Source organism: Leiobunum rupestre, chromosome 11, assembly GCF_980474605.1.
Source record: "Leiobunum rupestre chromosome 11, qqLeiRupe1.1.hap1, whole genome shotgun sequence".
In the NCBI taxonomy this organism is placed as follows: domain Eukaryota; kingdom Metazoa; phylum Arthropoda; class Arachnida; order Opiliones; family Sclerosomatidae; genus Leiobunum; species Leiobunum rupestre.
The window spans coordinates 2,243,135-2,263,573 of record NC_143394.1 but is presented as its reverse complement, the minus strand read 5'-3'; the positions used below and the strand labels follow the sequence as shown (position 1 = coordinate 2,263,573).

The following is a 20,439-nucleotide window of genomic DNA, read 5'->3' as shown; positions in this document are numbered from 1 at the left end:
GCAACTATTAAATGTGAAAGAAAAAGAAGTCCTCACACTCGATGAGCAGATTGAACCACTAGTCTTAGAGCTGGAAGAAGCGACTTACGAGAAAGAGATTGAAGAAGTAGAAAAATACAAAGAAGATATTTTGAGTATACAATTACTTGTAGGCCTACGATTAGAGGCGAGGGAGGCATCGAAAAAGCAAACAGTGCCAAAGACAGTTCTTAACCGCTCAATTTTAAGCTCGGACGATAAGGAAATCGTCAACTTAGGGAGAAATATCGAGACTGCCGGTCTAGATCTGAGTAATGACGATGTTTCGGAATATTCTAACGTTGGACAGCACGAGACGCATGGCCGGGAACACGCATTTTTCAGGTCGGCTTCCCCTAATTGGATTCCCCATTCAATGAATCAGCGGAGATGCGAGGCTAAACTCAACGTCAGGTTACCCAAGCTTGAAGTGAAGAAATTAAGTGGTGAACCCTCGGAATGGCTTAATTTTTGGGGAATATTCGAATCAAACTTTCATTCGACATCTTTAAGTGACACTGAGAAATTCAGCTATTTACAATCTTTTTTGGAAGGAAAAGCCGCTCGAGCAATAGCGGGACTAACATCATTAAGTTATGACGCGGCTGTTCAAATTTTACACAAGCGCTTCGGCGAGCCGGAAGTTATTATAGCGAAGCATTTGGACAATTTACTATACATGAAAAAAGTCTCGGAAGCGAATGATTTGGAGGCTCTAACGAATCTGTACGATACCTGCGAAGTGGAAATAAGAAATTTAGAAGCATTAGGAGTCGGAAGAGATACGTTCCGCACATTTTTGTGTCCACTCTTAATCCGAAGCATACCGGAAGAGATCGCGCTGGCCTTTACGATAACTTTAAATCCAAACCAGCGTTGGAGCCCCCGCGAACTTCTGTCATTTCTTGAAATAGAAATATCGAGTCGTGATCGTGAACGAGCTTTCGCCATGTCGAGAACGAGATCTAAATCTACCGAAAGAAAGCAAATTCAAAATCATAGTTCGCTAAGGTCGAGCTACTCGCGATCAGATTACCGCGGAAACCGTCATATAGCAAGCGGAGCCAGCCTTACTACGGCAACCGACAAGTACTGTGTTTTTTGCGAAATGTCTTCACATAGTACGTTGGAATGCAATAAATTTACTGTAGCTGAGAGACGAGAACTCGTCGCGAAGAGACGACGTTGCTTCACGTGTTTACGAGCATATCACAATTCAAGAGACTGTAGAGCGAGAAATCAGGAATGCAAACACTGCAAAAGAAAGCATCATTCCACGTTATGCGATTCGCTTGGCGCTGCTGATCAGAAAACTAAAGATACGAAAGAGACCCAAAAGGAGACTTCCAAAAGCGACGCGAGCAAGATTTTAGTAGCTTCGGCTGCTGTAATTGACAAGGATAAAACAACAGTTCTACTCCAGACTGCGCAAGCCTTTCTTGGCAGTGATAGAAGAGTTAAATACCGTCGACGCGCCTAACCCGAACGGAAAACTAATAACCTACCGGATGACATGAGTAGGATTTGGAATCACTTCTTCCCCATTCCTTTTAGCGTCGACAGTAAGGTACCACGCGAAGAGCTTCAAAGACGAGAAACCAGACGCTTGCCGAATAATCAACGATTCACTATACGTCGACGACTTGTTGGCAGGAGCGAAGAATGCCGAAAGTGCTAATGAACTAACGAGTGACATATCCAACATCTTGAATCAAGCCGGTATGAAGATGCGGAAATGGCAAAGCAACTCTGCGGAATTGAGAAAATTATGGAGTGAGCGAGGAGAAATCCCACAACTAGAAACTGAAAAGAGCCTAATTGGTTCATCGCCGCAGAAAGTTTTGGGGCTCTCTTGGAATACCGCAACTGATGAGATACACTTTGACGTAGCACCGCTTCTGAAGTTCATCAGCGAGCGAGATGAGACTAAGCGATGGGTACTAAAAGCAGTTGCGAGAATATATGACCCCTTGGGCCTACTTTCCCCCTTTATTGTGAGAGCGAAAATTCTATTTCAACAATTGTGGAAATTGAAATCATCCAACAGCGGCAAACCATTGGATTGGGATGAGAAACAACCCGAGGATTTGGCCCTTACATTTAATACCTGGTGCGAAGAATTGCCAGATTTGCGACACGTTAAAGTACCTAGATTCTACTTTGAAGAATTCAAATCAGAGAACATAACATTCATACAACTGCACTGTTTTGTAGACAGTAGCGAGCGAGCGTACGCTGCGGTAGCTTATCTACGCTACGAAGATGAAGGAGGAAATATAGGCACTACTCTAGTCGCCTCGAAAAGCAGAGTAGCTCCTATTACGAAATCCAAGGTACAGAAGAGAAAAGTAGCTCCTTCAGAAACAAATGAACCTAACGATAAGGTTCTGTCATTGCCGAAACTTGAGCTTATGGGTGCCCTATTAGGAGCACGAGTTGTAGCGCATCTTATGAAGACCTTTAGTCAAAAGCTTTCTCTCATTCGCATGTGGTCGGACTCGACTATTACTTTACAGTGGATCAAGAAACCACCAACCAGTGGAGGTTGAAGAACCTTTGTCGCAAACAGAGTCAAGGAAATTCACGCCTTAGCGGATCCCGAGATGTGGCGACACTGCAGGGGAGTCGACAATCCGACAGACTTGCCTACAAGAGGGAAGAAGATGGTAGATCTGGCGAAGAGTGATTTCTGGTTTCAAGGTCCAATCTGGTTACGAAACGATTTAAAACACCATGATGAGATACCAATTCCCGACGAATTTTTGGCAGAAGCGTCAGCTGAAGAAAAGAAAGACAACGGTTCAAGAAATGTAGTCCTAAGTGTGATAAAACCCAACCAAAAAATCTGGTTGACTTACAGCGATTCAGCTCCTTTAGGAAAGTCACACGTGTAACCGCGTACGTACTACGCCTCATAGACATTTCCAAGGGACATCAGGAGAATAGAAGCAAGCCATTAACGGCGAAAGAAATAATCAAAGCGGAGAGCTATCTTCTCAAAACAGCTCAAAGAGAATGCTTCTCGAAAGAAATTTCAAACCTGACCAAGGTAGAAGATGTTCGGCCATCGAAGCTGCATTCGCTAAAACCCTTCCTGGATTCCGAAGGCCTTCTCCGCGTCAGTGGACGATTAGGAGAGACAGAATTCACTTATCAAGAGAAACACCCCGTAATTCTGCCCCCAACGCACAGGCTCTCGGAGCTAATTGTTAAAGATAATCACGAGAGACTTATGCATGTCGGAGTGAACCATACTCTGAGCGAAGTAAGAAGTTATTATTGGAAACTTCGTGGCCGCCAGTTAGTGAAAAAAGAGATTAATAAATGTACCGTGTGCAGACGATTTCGCGTAAAACCTTCATCGGCACCCATGGCACCTTTACCAAGTAGTCGTGTTATAGAGACGCGCCCATTTCAAAATATCGGTATTGATTTTGCGGGCCCTTTGCTGGCGAAAGACAAAAACAAGTGTTACATCGCCTTGTTCCCGTGCGCTGTAACACGCCCCGTTCATCTTGAGCTTGTATCTGACTTGTCAACTGACAAGTTCCTTTTGGCGTTCCGACGTTTCGTGTCGCGTCGAGGAATTCCGCAGAAAATTATGTCGGATAATGCAAAGACTTTTTATCGCGCAGACGCCGATTTGAAGAAATTGTGGGCTTCAATGAAAAGTCCAGAAATCCAACTGCATTTCAGCAACTTGCAAATAAAATAGACCTTTATTACCGATAGAGCTCCTTGGGTCGGAGGATATTCGGAACGGATGGTGAAAACTGTGAAATGTTCACTTCGGAAAGCCCTCGGTCAGGCCTCCTTGACCTATGAAGAGATCGAAACAATCCTCATCGAAGCTGAGGCGGTAGTCAACTCGCGACCAATTTCGTTTGTTTATAACGAACCCAACGAACCATCCCCTTTGACGCCAGCGCACTTCTTGATCGGTGATAAGTTAACCACTCTGCCATCGCAAACGTTTACGGCTGACGGTGAAAAATTAATGTCAAGAAGGAGATTAGAGAAGCGTTTAAAGTATCGTCAAACACTGATGAATGCATTTTGGAATCGTTGGAAAAATGACTACTTGCTACAATTGCGCTCGGCTCACCATCGTACGAATTCTACTCCTACACAATCACTGCAGGAGGGCGATGTTGTTTTGGTTGAAGAGCCCCGAGCTCCGCGACAAACGTGGAAAATGGCCGTAGTTACCAAAACCCGTCCATCACGTGATGAACAAGTGAGGTCGTGTTTCGTCAGATTTTCAAATGGAACGATTGTAAAAAGACCCACCAAATTACTCTACCTCCTCGAAAGCCAGTTTTCTTGAACAGAGTTCAAGGGCGGGAGTAATGTTAAATATATTCCGATATTTCGTAATTTGATTGAATAAATATGTCTCTATAAAATTGACAAAATTCAAATATAACCTTTATCTGCGCGCGATAATAAAAAGCGCGCGCATGTTTTTAAAAACCCAAAAAAAAAGGGTTAGTGTTATAATGTTTTTCTGTGGTAAAAACGTTTGGAGTTGTTGTTCCTGTTGTAGCGATTTCACGGAACCCTTTATGTGAATTTTTGTGAGTCCAAGTTATCAGTATTTCACTTTTATTATTAAACTCATTCTTATTTTAAATTGGTGGTGTTTACCTTTTTAATTATCGTTCGTGATGTAACTTTCGATAAAGTACGCGCAATTTCAAACTTCAGTGATTTGGTTTTAAGCGGCCTATTTTTCAGTCGGTAGGCCATCCCCTCTTTGTGATTTCCCCAGCTCTCCCAAGCATTTCCTGCACAAATGTAGATATACGTTACGTTAAGGGGGTGGTTTAACGCTCTCTAAGTTTACAAGAAGAAGCCAATAAGCCATTGTTTTTCAAGTTAACAGGCCCTGTTCTCTACGGGAAATACACTTACATGGCTGGGCTAGGTCCAACTTGCTGGCATGTAGGTGCGATATTATGGAACATAGACTCAGGAAACGAGCTGGGCGGACTGGAGTGTCCTACACAGATGAGTTAGCTAAATTGAATTCTAGCACAAAAATAAATATAGTAGCTGTCCGATTACGAAAGGTGACCTTCAAGAAAATTTAAAAAGATTCATTTTACGTTGAAAAAGTAAATGCTTTGCCACCTTTCATGCCTAAACAATTTTACGAGCATTCAAAATATGTGAAATGTATTTAACCTTTATTGCAAATATTGTCATTTCTAGTATATTTTACGCCAGGAAATTGAATTCAATATTAAAGATGTTGAAGACCTCGAGGTTGAAAGTAAACTTCAAAGGCTACAGAATATAAATCGAATGTTAAAACTTAAAATAAGCTTGGTCGCATTGAAACTAAATAATAGCTTTACGTGTTATTTTGTACTCGTGCGTATTTGGACCGTAGCGAGCAAACTTAGCACGTCATTTTGTGATCGACTCAAATTTGACCAGTTGAGCGTTACTTTATATTCTTCAAAGAAAGAAATTTTTTATACCGGAACCTAAATTGACAATTTCTTAAGTTACAATTGCAATTATTACTTATTTTCTCATTAAAAATAGAGGTAAAACAATATATAAATAAACTAAAAAAAATTTTTTTTTAAGCTTTACCGTGATATTATAATTGAGAGGTTTTAGTATTTGTGAAGTAAATTAGGTTTTTTTTTACGAAGTAGAGTGAAAGTTGAAAATATAAATTTTGCGTTATATAATTTGTGAACAACCCCTGTGTAACTTTGTTCAGAACCATACAAAGTTAGATTACTTCTGCTTAATGTTTTCGAATAGTGTGTTAACTGCATCTGCTATGTATGTAAATTTAAAACAAGTAATCCGAATTGCCACACGAACAATTTATAATATAAAATTATAATAAAAGTAAAATATTCTCACTAGTAATTAGTAAGTGGGACGACAATAAATTGGGCTTTATTCCAATTATAGGAAACCATTACATTCAATTAGGAACAGAAATAAGTTTTACTTAAGCTATAATACCATTATTTACATGTATTTATATATTTAGTCAATTCAATACCAATAGTCAAGATGGACAGTGCTATTCCACAAATCCACACTTTGTATATAGGCTTAACGAACCTCAATGTGATGGGTTTTACAGCATTCCATATACCCTTTTCCGAATAACGCTGTTTAAACTCATCGTAAATCTGAAATGGTCTTATCAGATTCATTTCCACAAAATGCAAAATCCTGTAAAGTAATAACGCAAAAGGTTACTGATGTATGAAGAGCTGAAAGGCAATAGGTTTCTTCCTTTGAAAAATATTCTTGTTAAGCCTTTTTCACTAAAGCAACCGATCTTTTACAAAGTCAATAAAATTTCACAGTAAAATGAAATCATAAGAACGTTTAAAATTTAAAACAAAATCAGTTAAATAATTGCAATGAAAAACTGGACATAAAAAAGACTTTTAGAAAAATATTATACTCTAGGGATGCATATTTTTCCAAATATTACTCTCTTATAATATAATCTTTCTAAATTTTTACGCACTTTCCAAATTTGCCTGAGTCATAAAATGACATGCAAAGCTATTATCTCTCTACGAACTTGTTAGATTTTAATGGGACTAAGCTTATAAAAACTCATTTTCTCGGAAATGATCATTCCTTTTCTGGAAAATAGAAATTTCTATTCTGGAAAATAAAAAACAAATTCTTCTGAAAAATGGTCATTCCTTTTCTTGAAAATTCAAGTTTCTTGCTTCAAAAATTAAAATAATTCCCATCGAAGTTGAAAACTCCTTCTCTCGAAAATGCAAACGCGATTGGTTTATTTGTGCTGGTTTCATAGAAATCTTTCGGTCCACCAGAAATAAAATTAAAATCATCATTCGATTCTACCTTTTTTATTTTCATAACAAACACCTCACTACTAATACACTGTTTACTGAAGCTCGTAAGAAACAAATATAAATTTAAGATAGGTAAAAATTATTCCTCCTCATTGTCCTCATTTATGGTTGAATTTTACTTTTAAGTGAGATTCGGTGTTTGTTATTATAATAATTAATTAGTATTACTTGTTAAAAGTTAATTTTCACTGACAAGGTGATTTGGATCTTTGTTATTGTTGAGTGCTGGTTCTGCTAAAAAATTCCTTTTAGGTTGTAATATTGTGCTAATATGAATAAGAATAATCAGAAAGGCACCACCTTAGGCCCAAGTCATCTAGCGACTTATAATGCCTTTAAACAGGTGGCGGGGTGATTAAAATATTACTCCTAATGAATTTATAAAGCGTTGTAATTATATTTTTCCGGTTCAATTTATATGCGATTGCTAAGGATAAGGTATCTCCTTATGTTAAAGGATAAAGTGATTGAGTTAATGTACAGGGTGATTAAAACCCTCATTTTCGAAAAATAAATCCGTTTTATGTTAAGGTAAAGAATGGTTGAAAATGTTTTAAAATTTAAAATTAACATTCAAAATACAATGAATATATCGAGGGGATTATGTGTACTTAAAATTCATGGCATTTTTTATATTAAAGGTTAAAAAATCACATTGGAAATACTGTAAATTAACAAGGCACAATGTTCCCATGACATTCAGTGTTGTTAAGCAATCATTTAATAGTTTAATTGAGATTTTCGCTTTGACTTGTACAAACAGAAAATTGTCGTTTGAGAATTTTCTCGGTTTCACTAAAGGTTAAAGAGAGGGAATAATTACTGGCTTCTCCAGGACGTTTAGTTTAGCGCAAAGATAGTAAATATATTTTCAAATATGTTTCCAAATTTTCACTTAAATGCTCTAACGAATAATTTTGTTTCATTAGCAATCCAAATTTGTAGGAGCGGACGAATTTATATAAAAGGATTACCCGAATTGGGCGAAAAATTCTATTTAGGATCCGAATACTGAAATTGAATTTATTTATCATGATCAAGAATTGAAGTCATGGTAACCCATCTGACCGTAGGAAAAATAATAAATACTCACAAGATATCCGCTTTGTCAATAACATATTTTGGTAGAACGGTGGGGAGTATGAGGTGACTTGTTCTTGGAAAATATTCCGCGTCACCCATGTAAATACGTTTACAGAAACGGCTCTTTGATCGAAAAGTGTTAAAATATTGGGATCGTGCAATGCAAATCGACATGGGTTTTATCACATTCAGTGAAGTGCTCGTATCTTCAACATATTTGGATTTTAAGATAAACTCTATTATTTCCAGATTAGCTTCTTCCTATAAAAAATGAAGTAATATTTTTCAGCCTTGTGAACCATAGTATACTAGGTTTATGATAGAATGACTAAAAAAATAAAAAAGTTACCAAACTAAATGTATCATTCTTAGTAGAAATTATGTTTAATTCAGAGAAAACGGCATGGTATTAGAAGATAAAACTTATTTTATACAAGACGTTTCGAGCCGAGGCTCTTCTTCAGTCGTTCGTTAGTTTTAATTTGATTTAAAATTTTACCACGCGCCATATTCAAGTTCTAATATCACGCGAGCAGAAGGTCAGCGTGTTAAAAAATAAACAAAAGTTTTACTGATTTTAACAATTTACGTGTGTAATAGAATCAATGTAACCGATAAATCCAAAGTATATGTAAGACAGTGTGAATTATTAAAATATAAATATAAAATAAAATAAAATTTTAAATCACAATATTACCCCAATTAGTTACTTCTTGACATCCTTTATCTAAATTTAAATTACCTAGTTTACGAATATACAATCCTTCATAGAATTTTCTTTTGTACCAATTGGTTTCCCGTTTTAAAATTTTGTAATCATCCCATTTAATAGAGTGGTTTAACGTAGACCAAATATGTTTTGAAATTCCGTTATTCATATCGCCCTTAGCCACGCAGGATTTATGTTCACGTATCCTGTCTAAAATGGAACGTTTTGTTTCACCAATATACGTTTTTCCACATGAGCAAGGGATTTCATAAATAACGCCTCGAATGGCGGAATCTTCTATTTTAGGTTTTAAATGAGAAATTTGATTTTTTAGTATATTAGTGGTTTTTGATACTAAGTTTATTTTATAATTTTTCAAAATACGTTTAAGTTTCTCTGTGGTTTTAGGTATATAGGGTAAAACTAAAACCTCCTCTTTAGGTTTACTTTTCATATCAGAAGGCATGCTGATTAAGTTTCTGTCAAATATGGTTTCTATAAGTGTTTTTGGATAATCTGATTCAATTAACTGATTTTTAATTTTTAATTTATCCGCAATTGGGTTATCAGATATGGATTCAATATGGTGTTTTAAACCTTTTACGACTGATGTTTTTACATGGTTGGGGTGGTTTGAATTAAAGTTTAAAAAGGTTTTTGAATGAGTAGGCTTTTGGAATAATGAAAAGGTTAGTTTACCATTAACATTTTTAATAAATAGGTCTAAAAAAGGAATTTCGTGGTTAACTTCTAGTTCAAGAGTGAAGTGAATAGAGTTATGTAAATTATTTAAATCATTGTGAAAAGTCGTTAATGAATCCAAGTCTCCCTTCCATACAAAAAATATATCATCCATAAAACGAAGCCAGCAAGCCAAATGATTTTTGTCCATGTCCGACCCAAAAATGGTATCCTCTAGATTTTCCACGAAGAGATTTGCTATAACCGGTGATAATGGATTCCCCATTGCTAGGCCGTCTTTTTGTTTATAAATTTGGGAATTAAAGTCAAAATAAGTACTATTTAAACATAATTCCGAAAGCTTAAGAATTGTATTGATTTTAAGAGGAGATCTTTGTAATAAATTAGGGTCATTTCTCAATTTAGATTCCAATAATTTAAGGGCTTCATTTATAGGGATACTACCATACATATCGGTTATATCAAAACTCCCTAAGACGTCATTCTGGGATAAGACAGGGCAATGGGATTTTAGTTTTTTAATACAATCTTCAGAGTTTTTTAAACAAGAAATATTGTTTCCAATTAAAGGGGAAATTATATTACATAAAATTTTTCCCGTGTTGTACGTTGGGTTTCCATATGAAGCTACTATAGTTCGTAGTGGGTTATTCGGCTTATGAATTTTGGGTTTTCCATAAATATGAGGGGTCTGAACATTGTCATTATAGAATCTAAATCTCTCCTTTTCCGTAATTTCTTTTGATTTCACCGCTTGATTTATAATAATCCTAAGTTTCCTATCAATGTCCTGAGTACAGTCATTTTTTAGCTTTAAGTAATTGTTCTTATCTAAAGACTCAGCCATCTTGTGAACATAATCAAGTCTATCCATAACAACTACTTTTTTACCCTTATCCGCTTCTAAAACAATAATGTCCTGCGTGGCTAAGGGCGATATGAATAACGGAATTTCAAAACATATTTGGTCTACGTTAAACCACTCTATTAAATGGGATGATTACAAAATTTTAAAACGGGAAACCAATTGGTACAAAAGAAAATTCTATGAAGGATTGTATATTCGTAAACTAGGTAATTTAAATTTAGATAAAGGATGTCAAGAAGTAACTAATTGGGGTAATATTGTGATTTAAAATTTTATTTTATTTTATATTTATATTTTAATAATTCACACTGTCTTACATATACTTTGGATTTATCGGTTACATTGATTCTATTACACACGTAAATTGTTAAAATCAGTAAAACTTTTGTTTATTTTTTAACACGCTGACCTTCTGCTCGCGTGATATTAGAACTTGAATATGGCGCGTGGTAAAATTTTAAATCAAATTAAAACTAACGAACGACTGAAGAAGAGCCTCGGCTCGAAACGTCTTGTATAAAATAAGTTTTATCTTCTAATACCATGCCGTTTTCTCTGAATTAAACATAATTTCTACTAATATTCACCATGGTAAATAATAAGTTTAATATATATGTATCATTCTTACTTTATTATCAAGTAGTTCAACTAGATAATATGTAGGTCTAGTTTGTTAACTACCCCATTTAGGATCCAAAGTCAACCATAAAGTGACGTGTAACTCTGTACAAGTTTCCTATAAGCGCACCCAAACGCAATAGTCAAAACTTTTAGTTTAGAACAAAGCGAGTCGCCAGCGTTGTTATGTCTACTCGAACGAAATTACTTTAGAAATCTTCGAAACCCGCTATTTGATTATCTACCCCCTTTTACATAGCTTCTTAAATTTATTTTAACGATTTATCTTAACTTTGTATGGTCGTAAAATTTGACAATCTGAGTAGAAATATTTTCCTCCTTTTTCACGAGACAGCGCTTTCAACACTTTGTCATTTGGAAAGTAGACTTAGGTTTGTCTTTTGTTTGCTAGTCTTAACTTGAGAAGACTAGTAAAGTGGTCTTAGATAAGTACTATTAAATACTATTAAATAATTCAAAACATGTAACACGCTTTTAATTAAAAACGCTGTACTGTACGAGTAAACGTTATGTTTGTGCTTCTAATGTACTATAAGAGTTTGGTTATTAGAACCAGTTTTTGATGAATGTTTATGTGGAAAGACTATTCTCCATATAAAGCTCTTTGTATAAAGTTTTGGTTATAATGTTATTAAAATCAACCAATTGCAAGGGCGTATTTAAGGGGGGTTTTTTGGGTGTTCGAACCCCCCCGAAATGCTGATGACTGGGGGGGGGGGGTGCCCAATAAAGATCAGTGAAACTCCCGTAAGCACCCCCCTCCCCCTTGAAATTTTCCCTCAAAACCCCCCTGAAATAAAATCCTAGATACGCCCTTGACCAATTGTAGCTATTCTAATGATGTAAATGCAAAATATCTATCAGGTTACTTTTCAATCGCTCGCCTCAAAAGAATAAAGAACAGGTTTCGTAACAATACCGAAGCGTTAAACGATATGAGTTCACGTCTGTATATTTGGATCTCCGGTCTTTGAATGACGTCGGAAATGGTGTTGAGCAATTCAATTTTAGAGGTGGCAATTTCTCCCTTTAAATTCGCCGTGTAAGCTCGGTTCAAAACGAACGTCGATCCCAACAGCCAGCCTGACAACAGCAAACGAGTTGAGACGCGTCGATTGTAGGTTTTAGTTGCTATTTACAAAAAAAAATAATAAAATTACTAAGATAAACATTTTCCTTTATTGTAGTTTAAGTTTTTAAAACGGATTTGAAAATCAACGATATAAATCAACAAAACAAAACAGAACAAATATTTTATACTATTAAAAAGGACATTCTTATTTTAATTCTTTTAAGTTCTTTTTGATACCAAGGTCACTTAGAAAAGCTTCTGAACTTGGTGAGCGTTCATATTGAAAAGTGGCTTATCACAATGTGCCTTTTTTATTAAAAATAATTGAACTTTTGGTGATGACCGAAACGTTTTTAAAAATGTTTTCTAAAAGGACCCGTTTGATTAAAAATCAAGTTACAAAATCCCTATTCTCTGTTTGGGACGATAGCCAATAATCACAAGCGGACTGCCTGTCACCACAAAGCTCCTCGATCCAAAAAAAAAGCCATTTCAGTGCCCTTAACAAGAGGGCAAGTTGAATAAATGCGGGAGTCACAACCGCCCGGGAAATGGTACAGCCAAGATGGAGAAGGTATTGGCCCGTGCAGAAGGCGCCGCTGAACCATCCACGTAGGAGAAATTCTCCGACCACGGAAGCCTTTCGCGATACAAATAGTGGCAAAAGGCTTGCTATGTTAAAGTCGTGGTGTACTGGGAATTGGTAAATAGTCCGAGTCACTTTAAAATCGGTTATTTTTGAAATTGCAATGAGGAAGGAGGGCGGTTAGTGGTGTGTGCAACCGTTTGTGTTGAAGGCATCCGAGAAGGCCTTTACGATGGCGTCAACGATCATCTTATAGGCGCGTATGATCAAACGAGATGGTCTGTGATCATAATTAAAAGATATATTTGCGTCAAAGCCTTTTAAAAAACCTAAATGAGAAAAATATAACAATATACGTTAAAATCAAAGTAAGCTTTATACATAAGAAGGATAATGAAATTTTGTGGTGAAAATATATTGAGGTTTTTAATCTCAATAATCAGCAGAATGATGAAATTAACAGAAACGATAAATAAAATATGAAAGTAATTTATTTATAAAAACAACATATTCCAAGTGAATACATCTATAATTTCCTAGCTAGGCTACGTTAATTAATTTAATTTAATATATAAATTATTTGAAATTGAGTCTTAGAAAAATGGTACGTTAATCTCTTTTTTTAAAACCTTTTTGTGGTGTTTCAATGTTTGGGCTTTCATTATCATTCGCTGCCTTGGGCCCAAAAACACCATTGCACCTGGCTTAGATACATTTAAAATTATAGCCTTTATCCGCGTAAAATAAAATGCCTTAAATGAGTTTTTTATTAACACCGCAGTTTGACCACAAAAACCAGAGATTTAGCGAATTTAAAGGGATGGTGAAACGCCGATATAACCTACTTCCTATCCATTCAAAAATGATCGTCACTCAATATTATAGATTAAATTCGAATTTTAATAATTTAGAAACTGCGACCGGTTTTTACGCGAAATAGGCATGTATTTCAAAAAGGCCGCGATTTGTGGTAGCGGCTAATGAATGGCGCCCGTATAATCAACGAACGACAGCCAATGAACGGCGAGTTTCTCGGGGTCATGGTTTGTACATCTCCGGCTGTTCCAAAAATTGTTTTCTTTCCGTTTGATTCCCGGATACATTTCATATTAAAATCGATTTAAAGTTAACATTGAGGCACTTTGTATAGAGAAGAGCTGCTGGTAACCTTCCGTGCCATATTTCAACGTTTTAAAGGGTATTTACTCGCTAAATCTCTTTTATCTATCCTGCACGACCAAGGCTTATTATTTATTTTATTTACATATAAGTTTTTTTGGTAAAATGGCCATTTTTCTTGGTCGATTTCGCCGCAGTTTTTATTATAGAAGAGGAATCGATAGAAAGTAGGTTATATCGGCTTTCCACTATCCCTTTAAGATATCTCGTGGACCTCATCTTGAAATGGTCTTTTTTTAAGCTACATGTATGAATTTTAGAGTACACCATGAAATTTCAGCTATAAAAGATGCCTTATGAGTAAAAATACGTGTTTTTTTGCATGACAAATATAAAATATGTTGTTACTTTACGTTTAAGTAGAATAGACGAAAAATAGAAAAATGTGATATCCATGATTCTTCTCCTTAATTTTAAATTGCTCATTCTAGAAAAAGCTCCCTTGAAAACAAAAACGGAGAGGAACGAAAGCGTAAAAAATGAAATCAAGAACCAGACGATGGTGTCCAGGCCCATCGCTTCAGATGGTAAGTGAACTCGATCTTTCTTGTCCAGGCCATCCAGGCAGCTGAAAATTCTGTAGTGTTGCCACCAAAATGACGGAGTCGTGTGGCTGTGATTTATCTTCTTGTTCAAAACGATGCTCGATGCGGTTACAGGCGTTACGCAGACTTCCTCCTGTTAAAAGAAAAAATATTAATTTGAGATGAGGGGGTTGCATCATTTGTTTGAATTTCTATTGGTCAAATCCTATAGTTGCCAATGATCAAATAGCATTTGATCGAAAAGGAAACCAAATTGTAATTACTACATTAAAAACATTGATATTGTCCTTTACAAAATGATAAATTAGAAATCCTATATTTTGGAAGTATAAAAATTAGATTAATTTATTGCTCTTGTAAAGTGAATAGTTCGCATAAGAATATTGATAGAAAAATTTATTGTTTTTAATCAAATGAAGCCGTTTAACTTCCCTCTCGAAAAAGTTCTTAATTAAACAGTTATGAAGAAAGAAACACAATTTATTTCCGAAACATTTTAAAACATTTTGAATTATATTATTATTATTTTCGTATTGAAACTGTTGTACCCGTTCCCAATTTCCGTTGGATGGTCGTTCATGCTATGTTGCGAAAGGCAGGGTTGCCCTTTGCTGCGGTACCTCATATTTCCTCGCGTATTTCACCAGCAAATATCTGCGCAATCAACCTACTTCATGGCTTTTCCCCGAGAGCCCCGGAAGGAAAAGCAGGATTCCACTTACGTCAAGGTAACATCCCGCCAGCTAGGAGCCACAAACACCAGAAGAACGCAACTAGCCTTTGAAAAGGCTAACGCAGTGTGGTGTACAAATTTCATTGGACGAACCTTCGCGTTAACGTTTTACCGAAAGGGGGAAGACAATTTCCGAAATTTGCCCTTCCGACGGCAGGCAGGCGCTAAAGTGTCTAACCAATGAATAATGTACGCAATAAAATGAACGACTTTTGGCGGGTTGTGTTCTTCTTGTGTGGGCAGTGCTGTGTTTGTTGCTCCTAGCCGCCAGTGTGGAAAAATGATAGAACCTGAGTAAGAAAAGGACGAGGTCGAGTGAGATGGTCGACCGAAAAGGAAATAGATCCGAGGACGGACTGACAAGTCAAATGTTTCTTTAATTATAGCGCTACACGGTTTTCTATGAAGAGTCGTGTGGAACACAATCGAGCAAGAGATTTATGTTCCGCCGAACCAAAAGGCTCAAAGCCGGCCGAGTGGAGAAGCCTCGCCATTAACCCTTCAACGTCACCCTATGGCTCGTCTACGGAAAGCCATCCCGATTGTTTCGACGAAGCGCGCCAACGCATCGCATTCGTGAGTAGCTTCATTTAACGTATTGAGGGTAGAACCAGCCAAAATAGTAATTACAATTAGGGTGCACCAAGACTTTTAATAAAACAATTTTCCTTGTTAATACACTTGTTTAGAATTAAATAACTGGTGTGATTAACTGTTCCAATTTGGCCTCTGTTGTACGTCACCATATATACTAAATATATATGTAATAATATAGTATAATATAATAATATAATGTATAATATAATAATATAATGTATAATATAATAATATAATGTATAATATAATAATATAATGTATAATATAATAATATAATGTATAATATAATAATATAATGTATAATATAATAATATAATGTATAATATAATAATATAATGTATAATATAATAATATAATGTATAATATAATGTATAATATAATAATATAATGTATAATATAATAATATAATGTATAATATAATAATATAATGTATAATATAATAATATAATGTATAATATAATAATATAATGTATAATATAAATTATTTATTATTATAATAAATATATATATATTAAGCTGATCAAAGACACCGCTTCACTTAAAACATTAATTCAACTTTCCATATAGACCAAAAGCATGAACCAATTTAATTAATTCCCTGAATCAATATTTTGTATCGTTTCATAAGAAACTAAATTTGTTTATTATTTCATAATCTTTAACCTTATTAATAGTTTTTAATCGATAAAAACGGTACTTTGGATGAAATGAGTGATACAAATTATAAAGACAGTCTTAACCATAATGAAAATTATTAGCTGAGACTATATTTAATGAACAACGCCAAGGTGGTGGTATGGTCCTTCACTATTTTAGAGTTGGAAGGAAATGTCTTTCTCATACTTTACCATTTTCATCAGATTCCGGCAAATGTATCACTATTTCATATTACTATCCGCACGGCCGTCAAATAACGAATCATTTTTATGTACCGAAGTAAACAAAAATTATATATTTTAAACCACTGATTAAAAAACTCCACACGTTTAACATTGACATTTGCTATCCATTAATTTCTACGCTTATAGTTTGAAAACTATGGTATTCCGGAAAATAAATTATAGGTAAATTAAGGTATAAGAAAAAAATATCTATTTTATCAGAAGGCCCCTTTAAATGGGATAATCAGATATTCATGTCACCACCATAGAACTAAGTTCTTTAGCGACTTTTAATAAAACGTGCCAGGTTAAAATACAAAGCTGGGTAGTGGCAAGTAAAGTGAGCATGTAGGGCGTTTGTGTAAAAGGGAATCTGAAAAATTCAAGGGGAACCCTTTTAGGTTTCGTACACGACCTGGAAAATCTGGAAAGCCTAGAAAAGTCAGGGAATTGTCAAGGAATTTTAAAATGATCCAAAAGGTCAGGGAAAAGTCAGGGAATTTGAAAATGTTCTCAAATTGTCAGGGAAAAGTAAGGGACTTTTAAAATGTTCTGAAAAGATCAGGGAAAAGTCAGGGAATTTTAAAATGATGCCAGCATGTCAAGGAAAAGTAAGGGAATTTTAAATTGTTCTCAAATGGTCAGGGAAAAGTCAGGGAATTTTAAAATGATCCAAAAGGTCCGGGAAAAGTTAGGGAATCTGAAAATGATGCCAAAATGTCAGGGAAAAGTAATGGAATTTTAAAATGTTCTCAAAAGGTTAGGGAAAAGTCAGGGAATTTTAAAATGATCTAAAGGTCAGGGAAAAGTCGGGGAATTTAAAAATGTTCTCAAAAGGTCAGGGAAAAGATAGGGAATTTGAAAATGATGCCAAAATGTCAGGGAAAAGTAAGGGACTTTTAAAATGTTCCCAAAAAATCTGGCAAATAAATTTATGAAATAAAATCATTTTCAAGATTTTTCCTCAAACCATTCATTTATTCTACAAAAATGGTCAGGGATTATATGGCAATTTGGTCAGGGAAAACCTGGAAATGTCAGGGAATTTAATTCCGGAAATTTTGTACTAACCCTGCCTTAGTTAGTGGAAAGATACATCAACTAATCTCATTCTTAATCGCTATATCAAGCCAAGGGTTACGATGCAAACAAAGTTCAAATTTCCGGTACTTTTCAATTAAATGTTTGTTTATGCTTTGATTAAGAGCAGTTTTAGCAACTTACCTCAAATTCCGGTTTTTCATTCCTGACTAATCTGTAAAGAAAATTTAAATTTGATAATATAATTCATTTTTAAATTTATGGTTATATTTATATTTATTATTAGTCTTGCACTAAAGATGTACCTTAAATAAATGTGCATAATATCTTAAACGGTCATAATGGGGTTTGACACTTTTTACTAGATATCCCCGGCAGCACAAATGAATTATTTCAGAGTCGGGCCGACGTCGACGTATTATTAAAAATCTGTGGTCGGCCGACCGTACTATTTTGAGTCGAAATGTCCTACCCGAAAAAAGATCGGCCGACGGTCGGCCTAACTTTAACGTTTGACTGTATGCCAACTTCAAAAAGTAAAGGGCACCTACTCTAACACATCGTCGGGCCGTCTCAAAAAAGACTGGTCACCGTTAGACTGTCTGCCTACTTTAAAAAGTAAAGGATACCTACTCTAGTACATCGTCGGGCTGTCCCAAAAGAGACCACCGGGTCATTCCATGACAAAACGACCTAGTTTTTTTTTAATTTTAACACCCGACCCCTTTCGATTTCGCCAAAATTTTGTATACAAGGTTTTTTGGGCCTAGGAAAACGATTTTGACAGTTTCATAACGATCAGTTCAGCCGTTTACGAGATACAGCATACGCGTTTTTTCAAAAGTTCGCCTTGACCCCCTAAATGTTTTCTAGTATATCTTATGACATAATTATCGCAAAATCACATGTAATACCTCATTTTAAAGACAATGCGCACCCTAATATGAATATTTAATCAGAGTTGTCATTTGACGTAAATGTCATTAAAATCTGGGCCTTTAAATAATTTGACCTTTGACCTTGCCCAGACACCTCAGTCGTAGGTCAACGATTTTAGCATTTTTAAAATTCCCACTATCGAATACATAATAATCACTCAAAATCTCAAAGTAATATTTGTAGTTTTCGAGATATTAATTTTTGAAATTTACCCCACCACACACAAAATGAAATACCAAAACCATTTATTTTTATAGTTTACACACCAATTAATTTTTTATTTACACAAAACAGCTTAAACTTCTTTATACATGGAAAAGGCTTTGGTAATTTTATTTTTATCGTGTTCTTTGATTTGATAGCCTTTCGAATTTGGTAAACCTACAAGAATTTCAATTGCACATAGAACATTTTCACTTGACACCCAACTGCTATCGATCCTTCTGGGCCATGTGTATTTTTGTCCGAAATACCAGGGGGACGCAAAAAGTTTACAAAGAAGTCTCCAAACTCTTCTGATACTTCCTCAATTAATCCAACGTAAAGTTGGCCTTTGTAGACGCTGGCTACCAAATTTCCCACTTTAAAGTTTTCAGCCTCTTGATTTCGAGTATCTGACAATTCTAAAGTCGAAACCTTAACTGTGGTTAGCGAATCGTCATTAGATAACGGAGAAACCATGATTTCATTTAACGATTTCGGAACGAATTTATGAAACCCTCGAGTTCCTTTTACTGTTATGGCTTTAGAAAACCTTTCTTTTAAATGTTCCTTTTGTCGCTCAATTTCTTCGTTTTTAACATAGATGAACTTGATATTTTCGAAGTTTGATAGGCAGAAATTAAACATATCTGTTGGAGTCAAAATCTGTCCAGTCACTGGTCGCTGAAGACTGACTCTTGCTGTTTTACGCTTCACTGTTCCGCCAATTCCGTCACAAGGTCCCTTGCCATGAGATGTGGCAAAAAAATGCCATTCAGCGTCCAAACCAAAATCTTGTTTGTGGCAACAGAGATTAGAAAAGTTGTATTTGTTTTTATACTGTCCAGCACATCCATCCGTAAAATAAATTAGCTTTCTAACATTAGGAACATGTGTTTTTATATTTGGAATTAGATAAGTTAAAAAACTGTGAACAGTATTGGTTGTATGTGTTCTGGTATCACTGATAATACAAAAATTTAAGTGGTTAAGTTCTCCGTTTTCGACTACCCTGAAGTAGATTACGAAGGGATGCACTGTCGCTTGAGAATTGTCCCAATGGAACCCTTGTGCTTCGTCTTGAATTACGAAGGAATAGTTATCCGCAAAATCACCGAGAACAATTACGTCACCAGGTTTTAGAGTTTTTTTGAGGTTTTTAAGATAATTAGATTGCGACTTAGATGTGTAATGATGACGCGTTAGTTCAAGTAGTTTAATGGCCAAAGAGTCGAAAAAGTTTTCAACACTCTCGCTCAAGGTCATGAGCTTTGTGCTGTCAGTTGTCACCCATTGCATGAACTTTATATTTTCAAAATCTTCTAAAAGGTTCGTTAAATATTCATTTTCAAGTAGACCATTTTTCCCAGGACAGTCCTTGCACACCCTCATCATACAATTCCTGTTTTGAGTGTCACACACGGTGAGCGCCATGAAATCGATATCACATTTTAAAGGACAAGGAGACGGTAGAGCTGATATCATTAGCTTGACATTTTGGTGATAGGTGCAGACACACACTGAATGTGTACCTGACGAACCTGCTAATACACACCAAGGTGGTCGTAGATAACAAAATGACGAAAATCCTAACGTCAAATCATGCTCTTCCTTGAATTTGTTATAGAGCTCTCTCAGGTTCAGCAGTACAAGCCTCTTTTGATGATGTTCTTTTTGACCTGTCTCGTGGTTTCTAACTGACACAAACTCCTTTTGTCCAGGTGTCATACGACTGTTATCGTCATTTTCGTAAAATTCAACGACCTTTGATTTA

General features: G+C 35.6%; 3 protein-coding genes across 3 annotated transcripts in view; all 3 read left to right on the top strand.

Moving 5' to 3' along the window:
- The window catches only part of LOC149921095 (calcitonin gene-related peptide type 1 receptor-like), a 317,091-nt gene that overhangs the window by 237,126 nt on the left and 59,526 nt on the right, over window positions 1-20,439 (top strand). The gene's annotated exons all lie outside the window — the stretch shown is intronic.
- LOC149921097 (uncharacterized) lies at window positions 2,622-3,733 on the top strand. The gene is made up of 2 exons (XM_090163895.1): window positions 2,622-2,817; window positions 2,937-3,733. Exons 1-2 carry the CDS (start codon window positions 2,622-2,624, stop codon window positions 3,731-3,733), a joined length of 993 nt encoding a protein of 330 aa, XP_090020021.1.
- Window positions 3,782-4,345, top strand: LOC149921096 (uncharacterized). Its single transcript, XM_090163894.1, has one exon. The coding sequence runs from the start codon at window positions 3,782-3,784 to the stop codon at window positions 4,343-4,345; it is 564 nt and encodes a 187-aa protein (XP_090020020.1).

Bases quoted from the DNA above. Each gene is read 5' to 3' on its own strand.
- LOC149921097 (XM_090163895.1), top strand. From the start codon at position 2,622: ATGTGGCGACACTGCAGGGGAGTCGACAATCCGACAGACTTGCCTACA. The intron at 2,818-2,936 runs GTTCAAGAAATG...TACGCCTCATAG, and splicing joins TGAAGAAAAGAAAGACAACG to ACATTTCCAAGGGACATCAG.
- LOC149921096 (XM_090163894.1), top strand. From the start codon at position 3,782: ATGGTGAAAACTGTGAAATGTTCACTTCGGAAAGCCCTCGGTCAGGCC.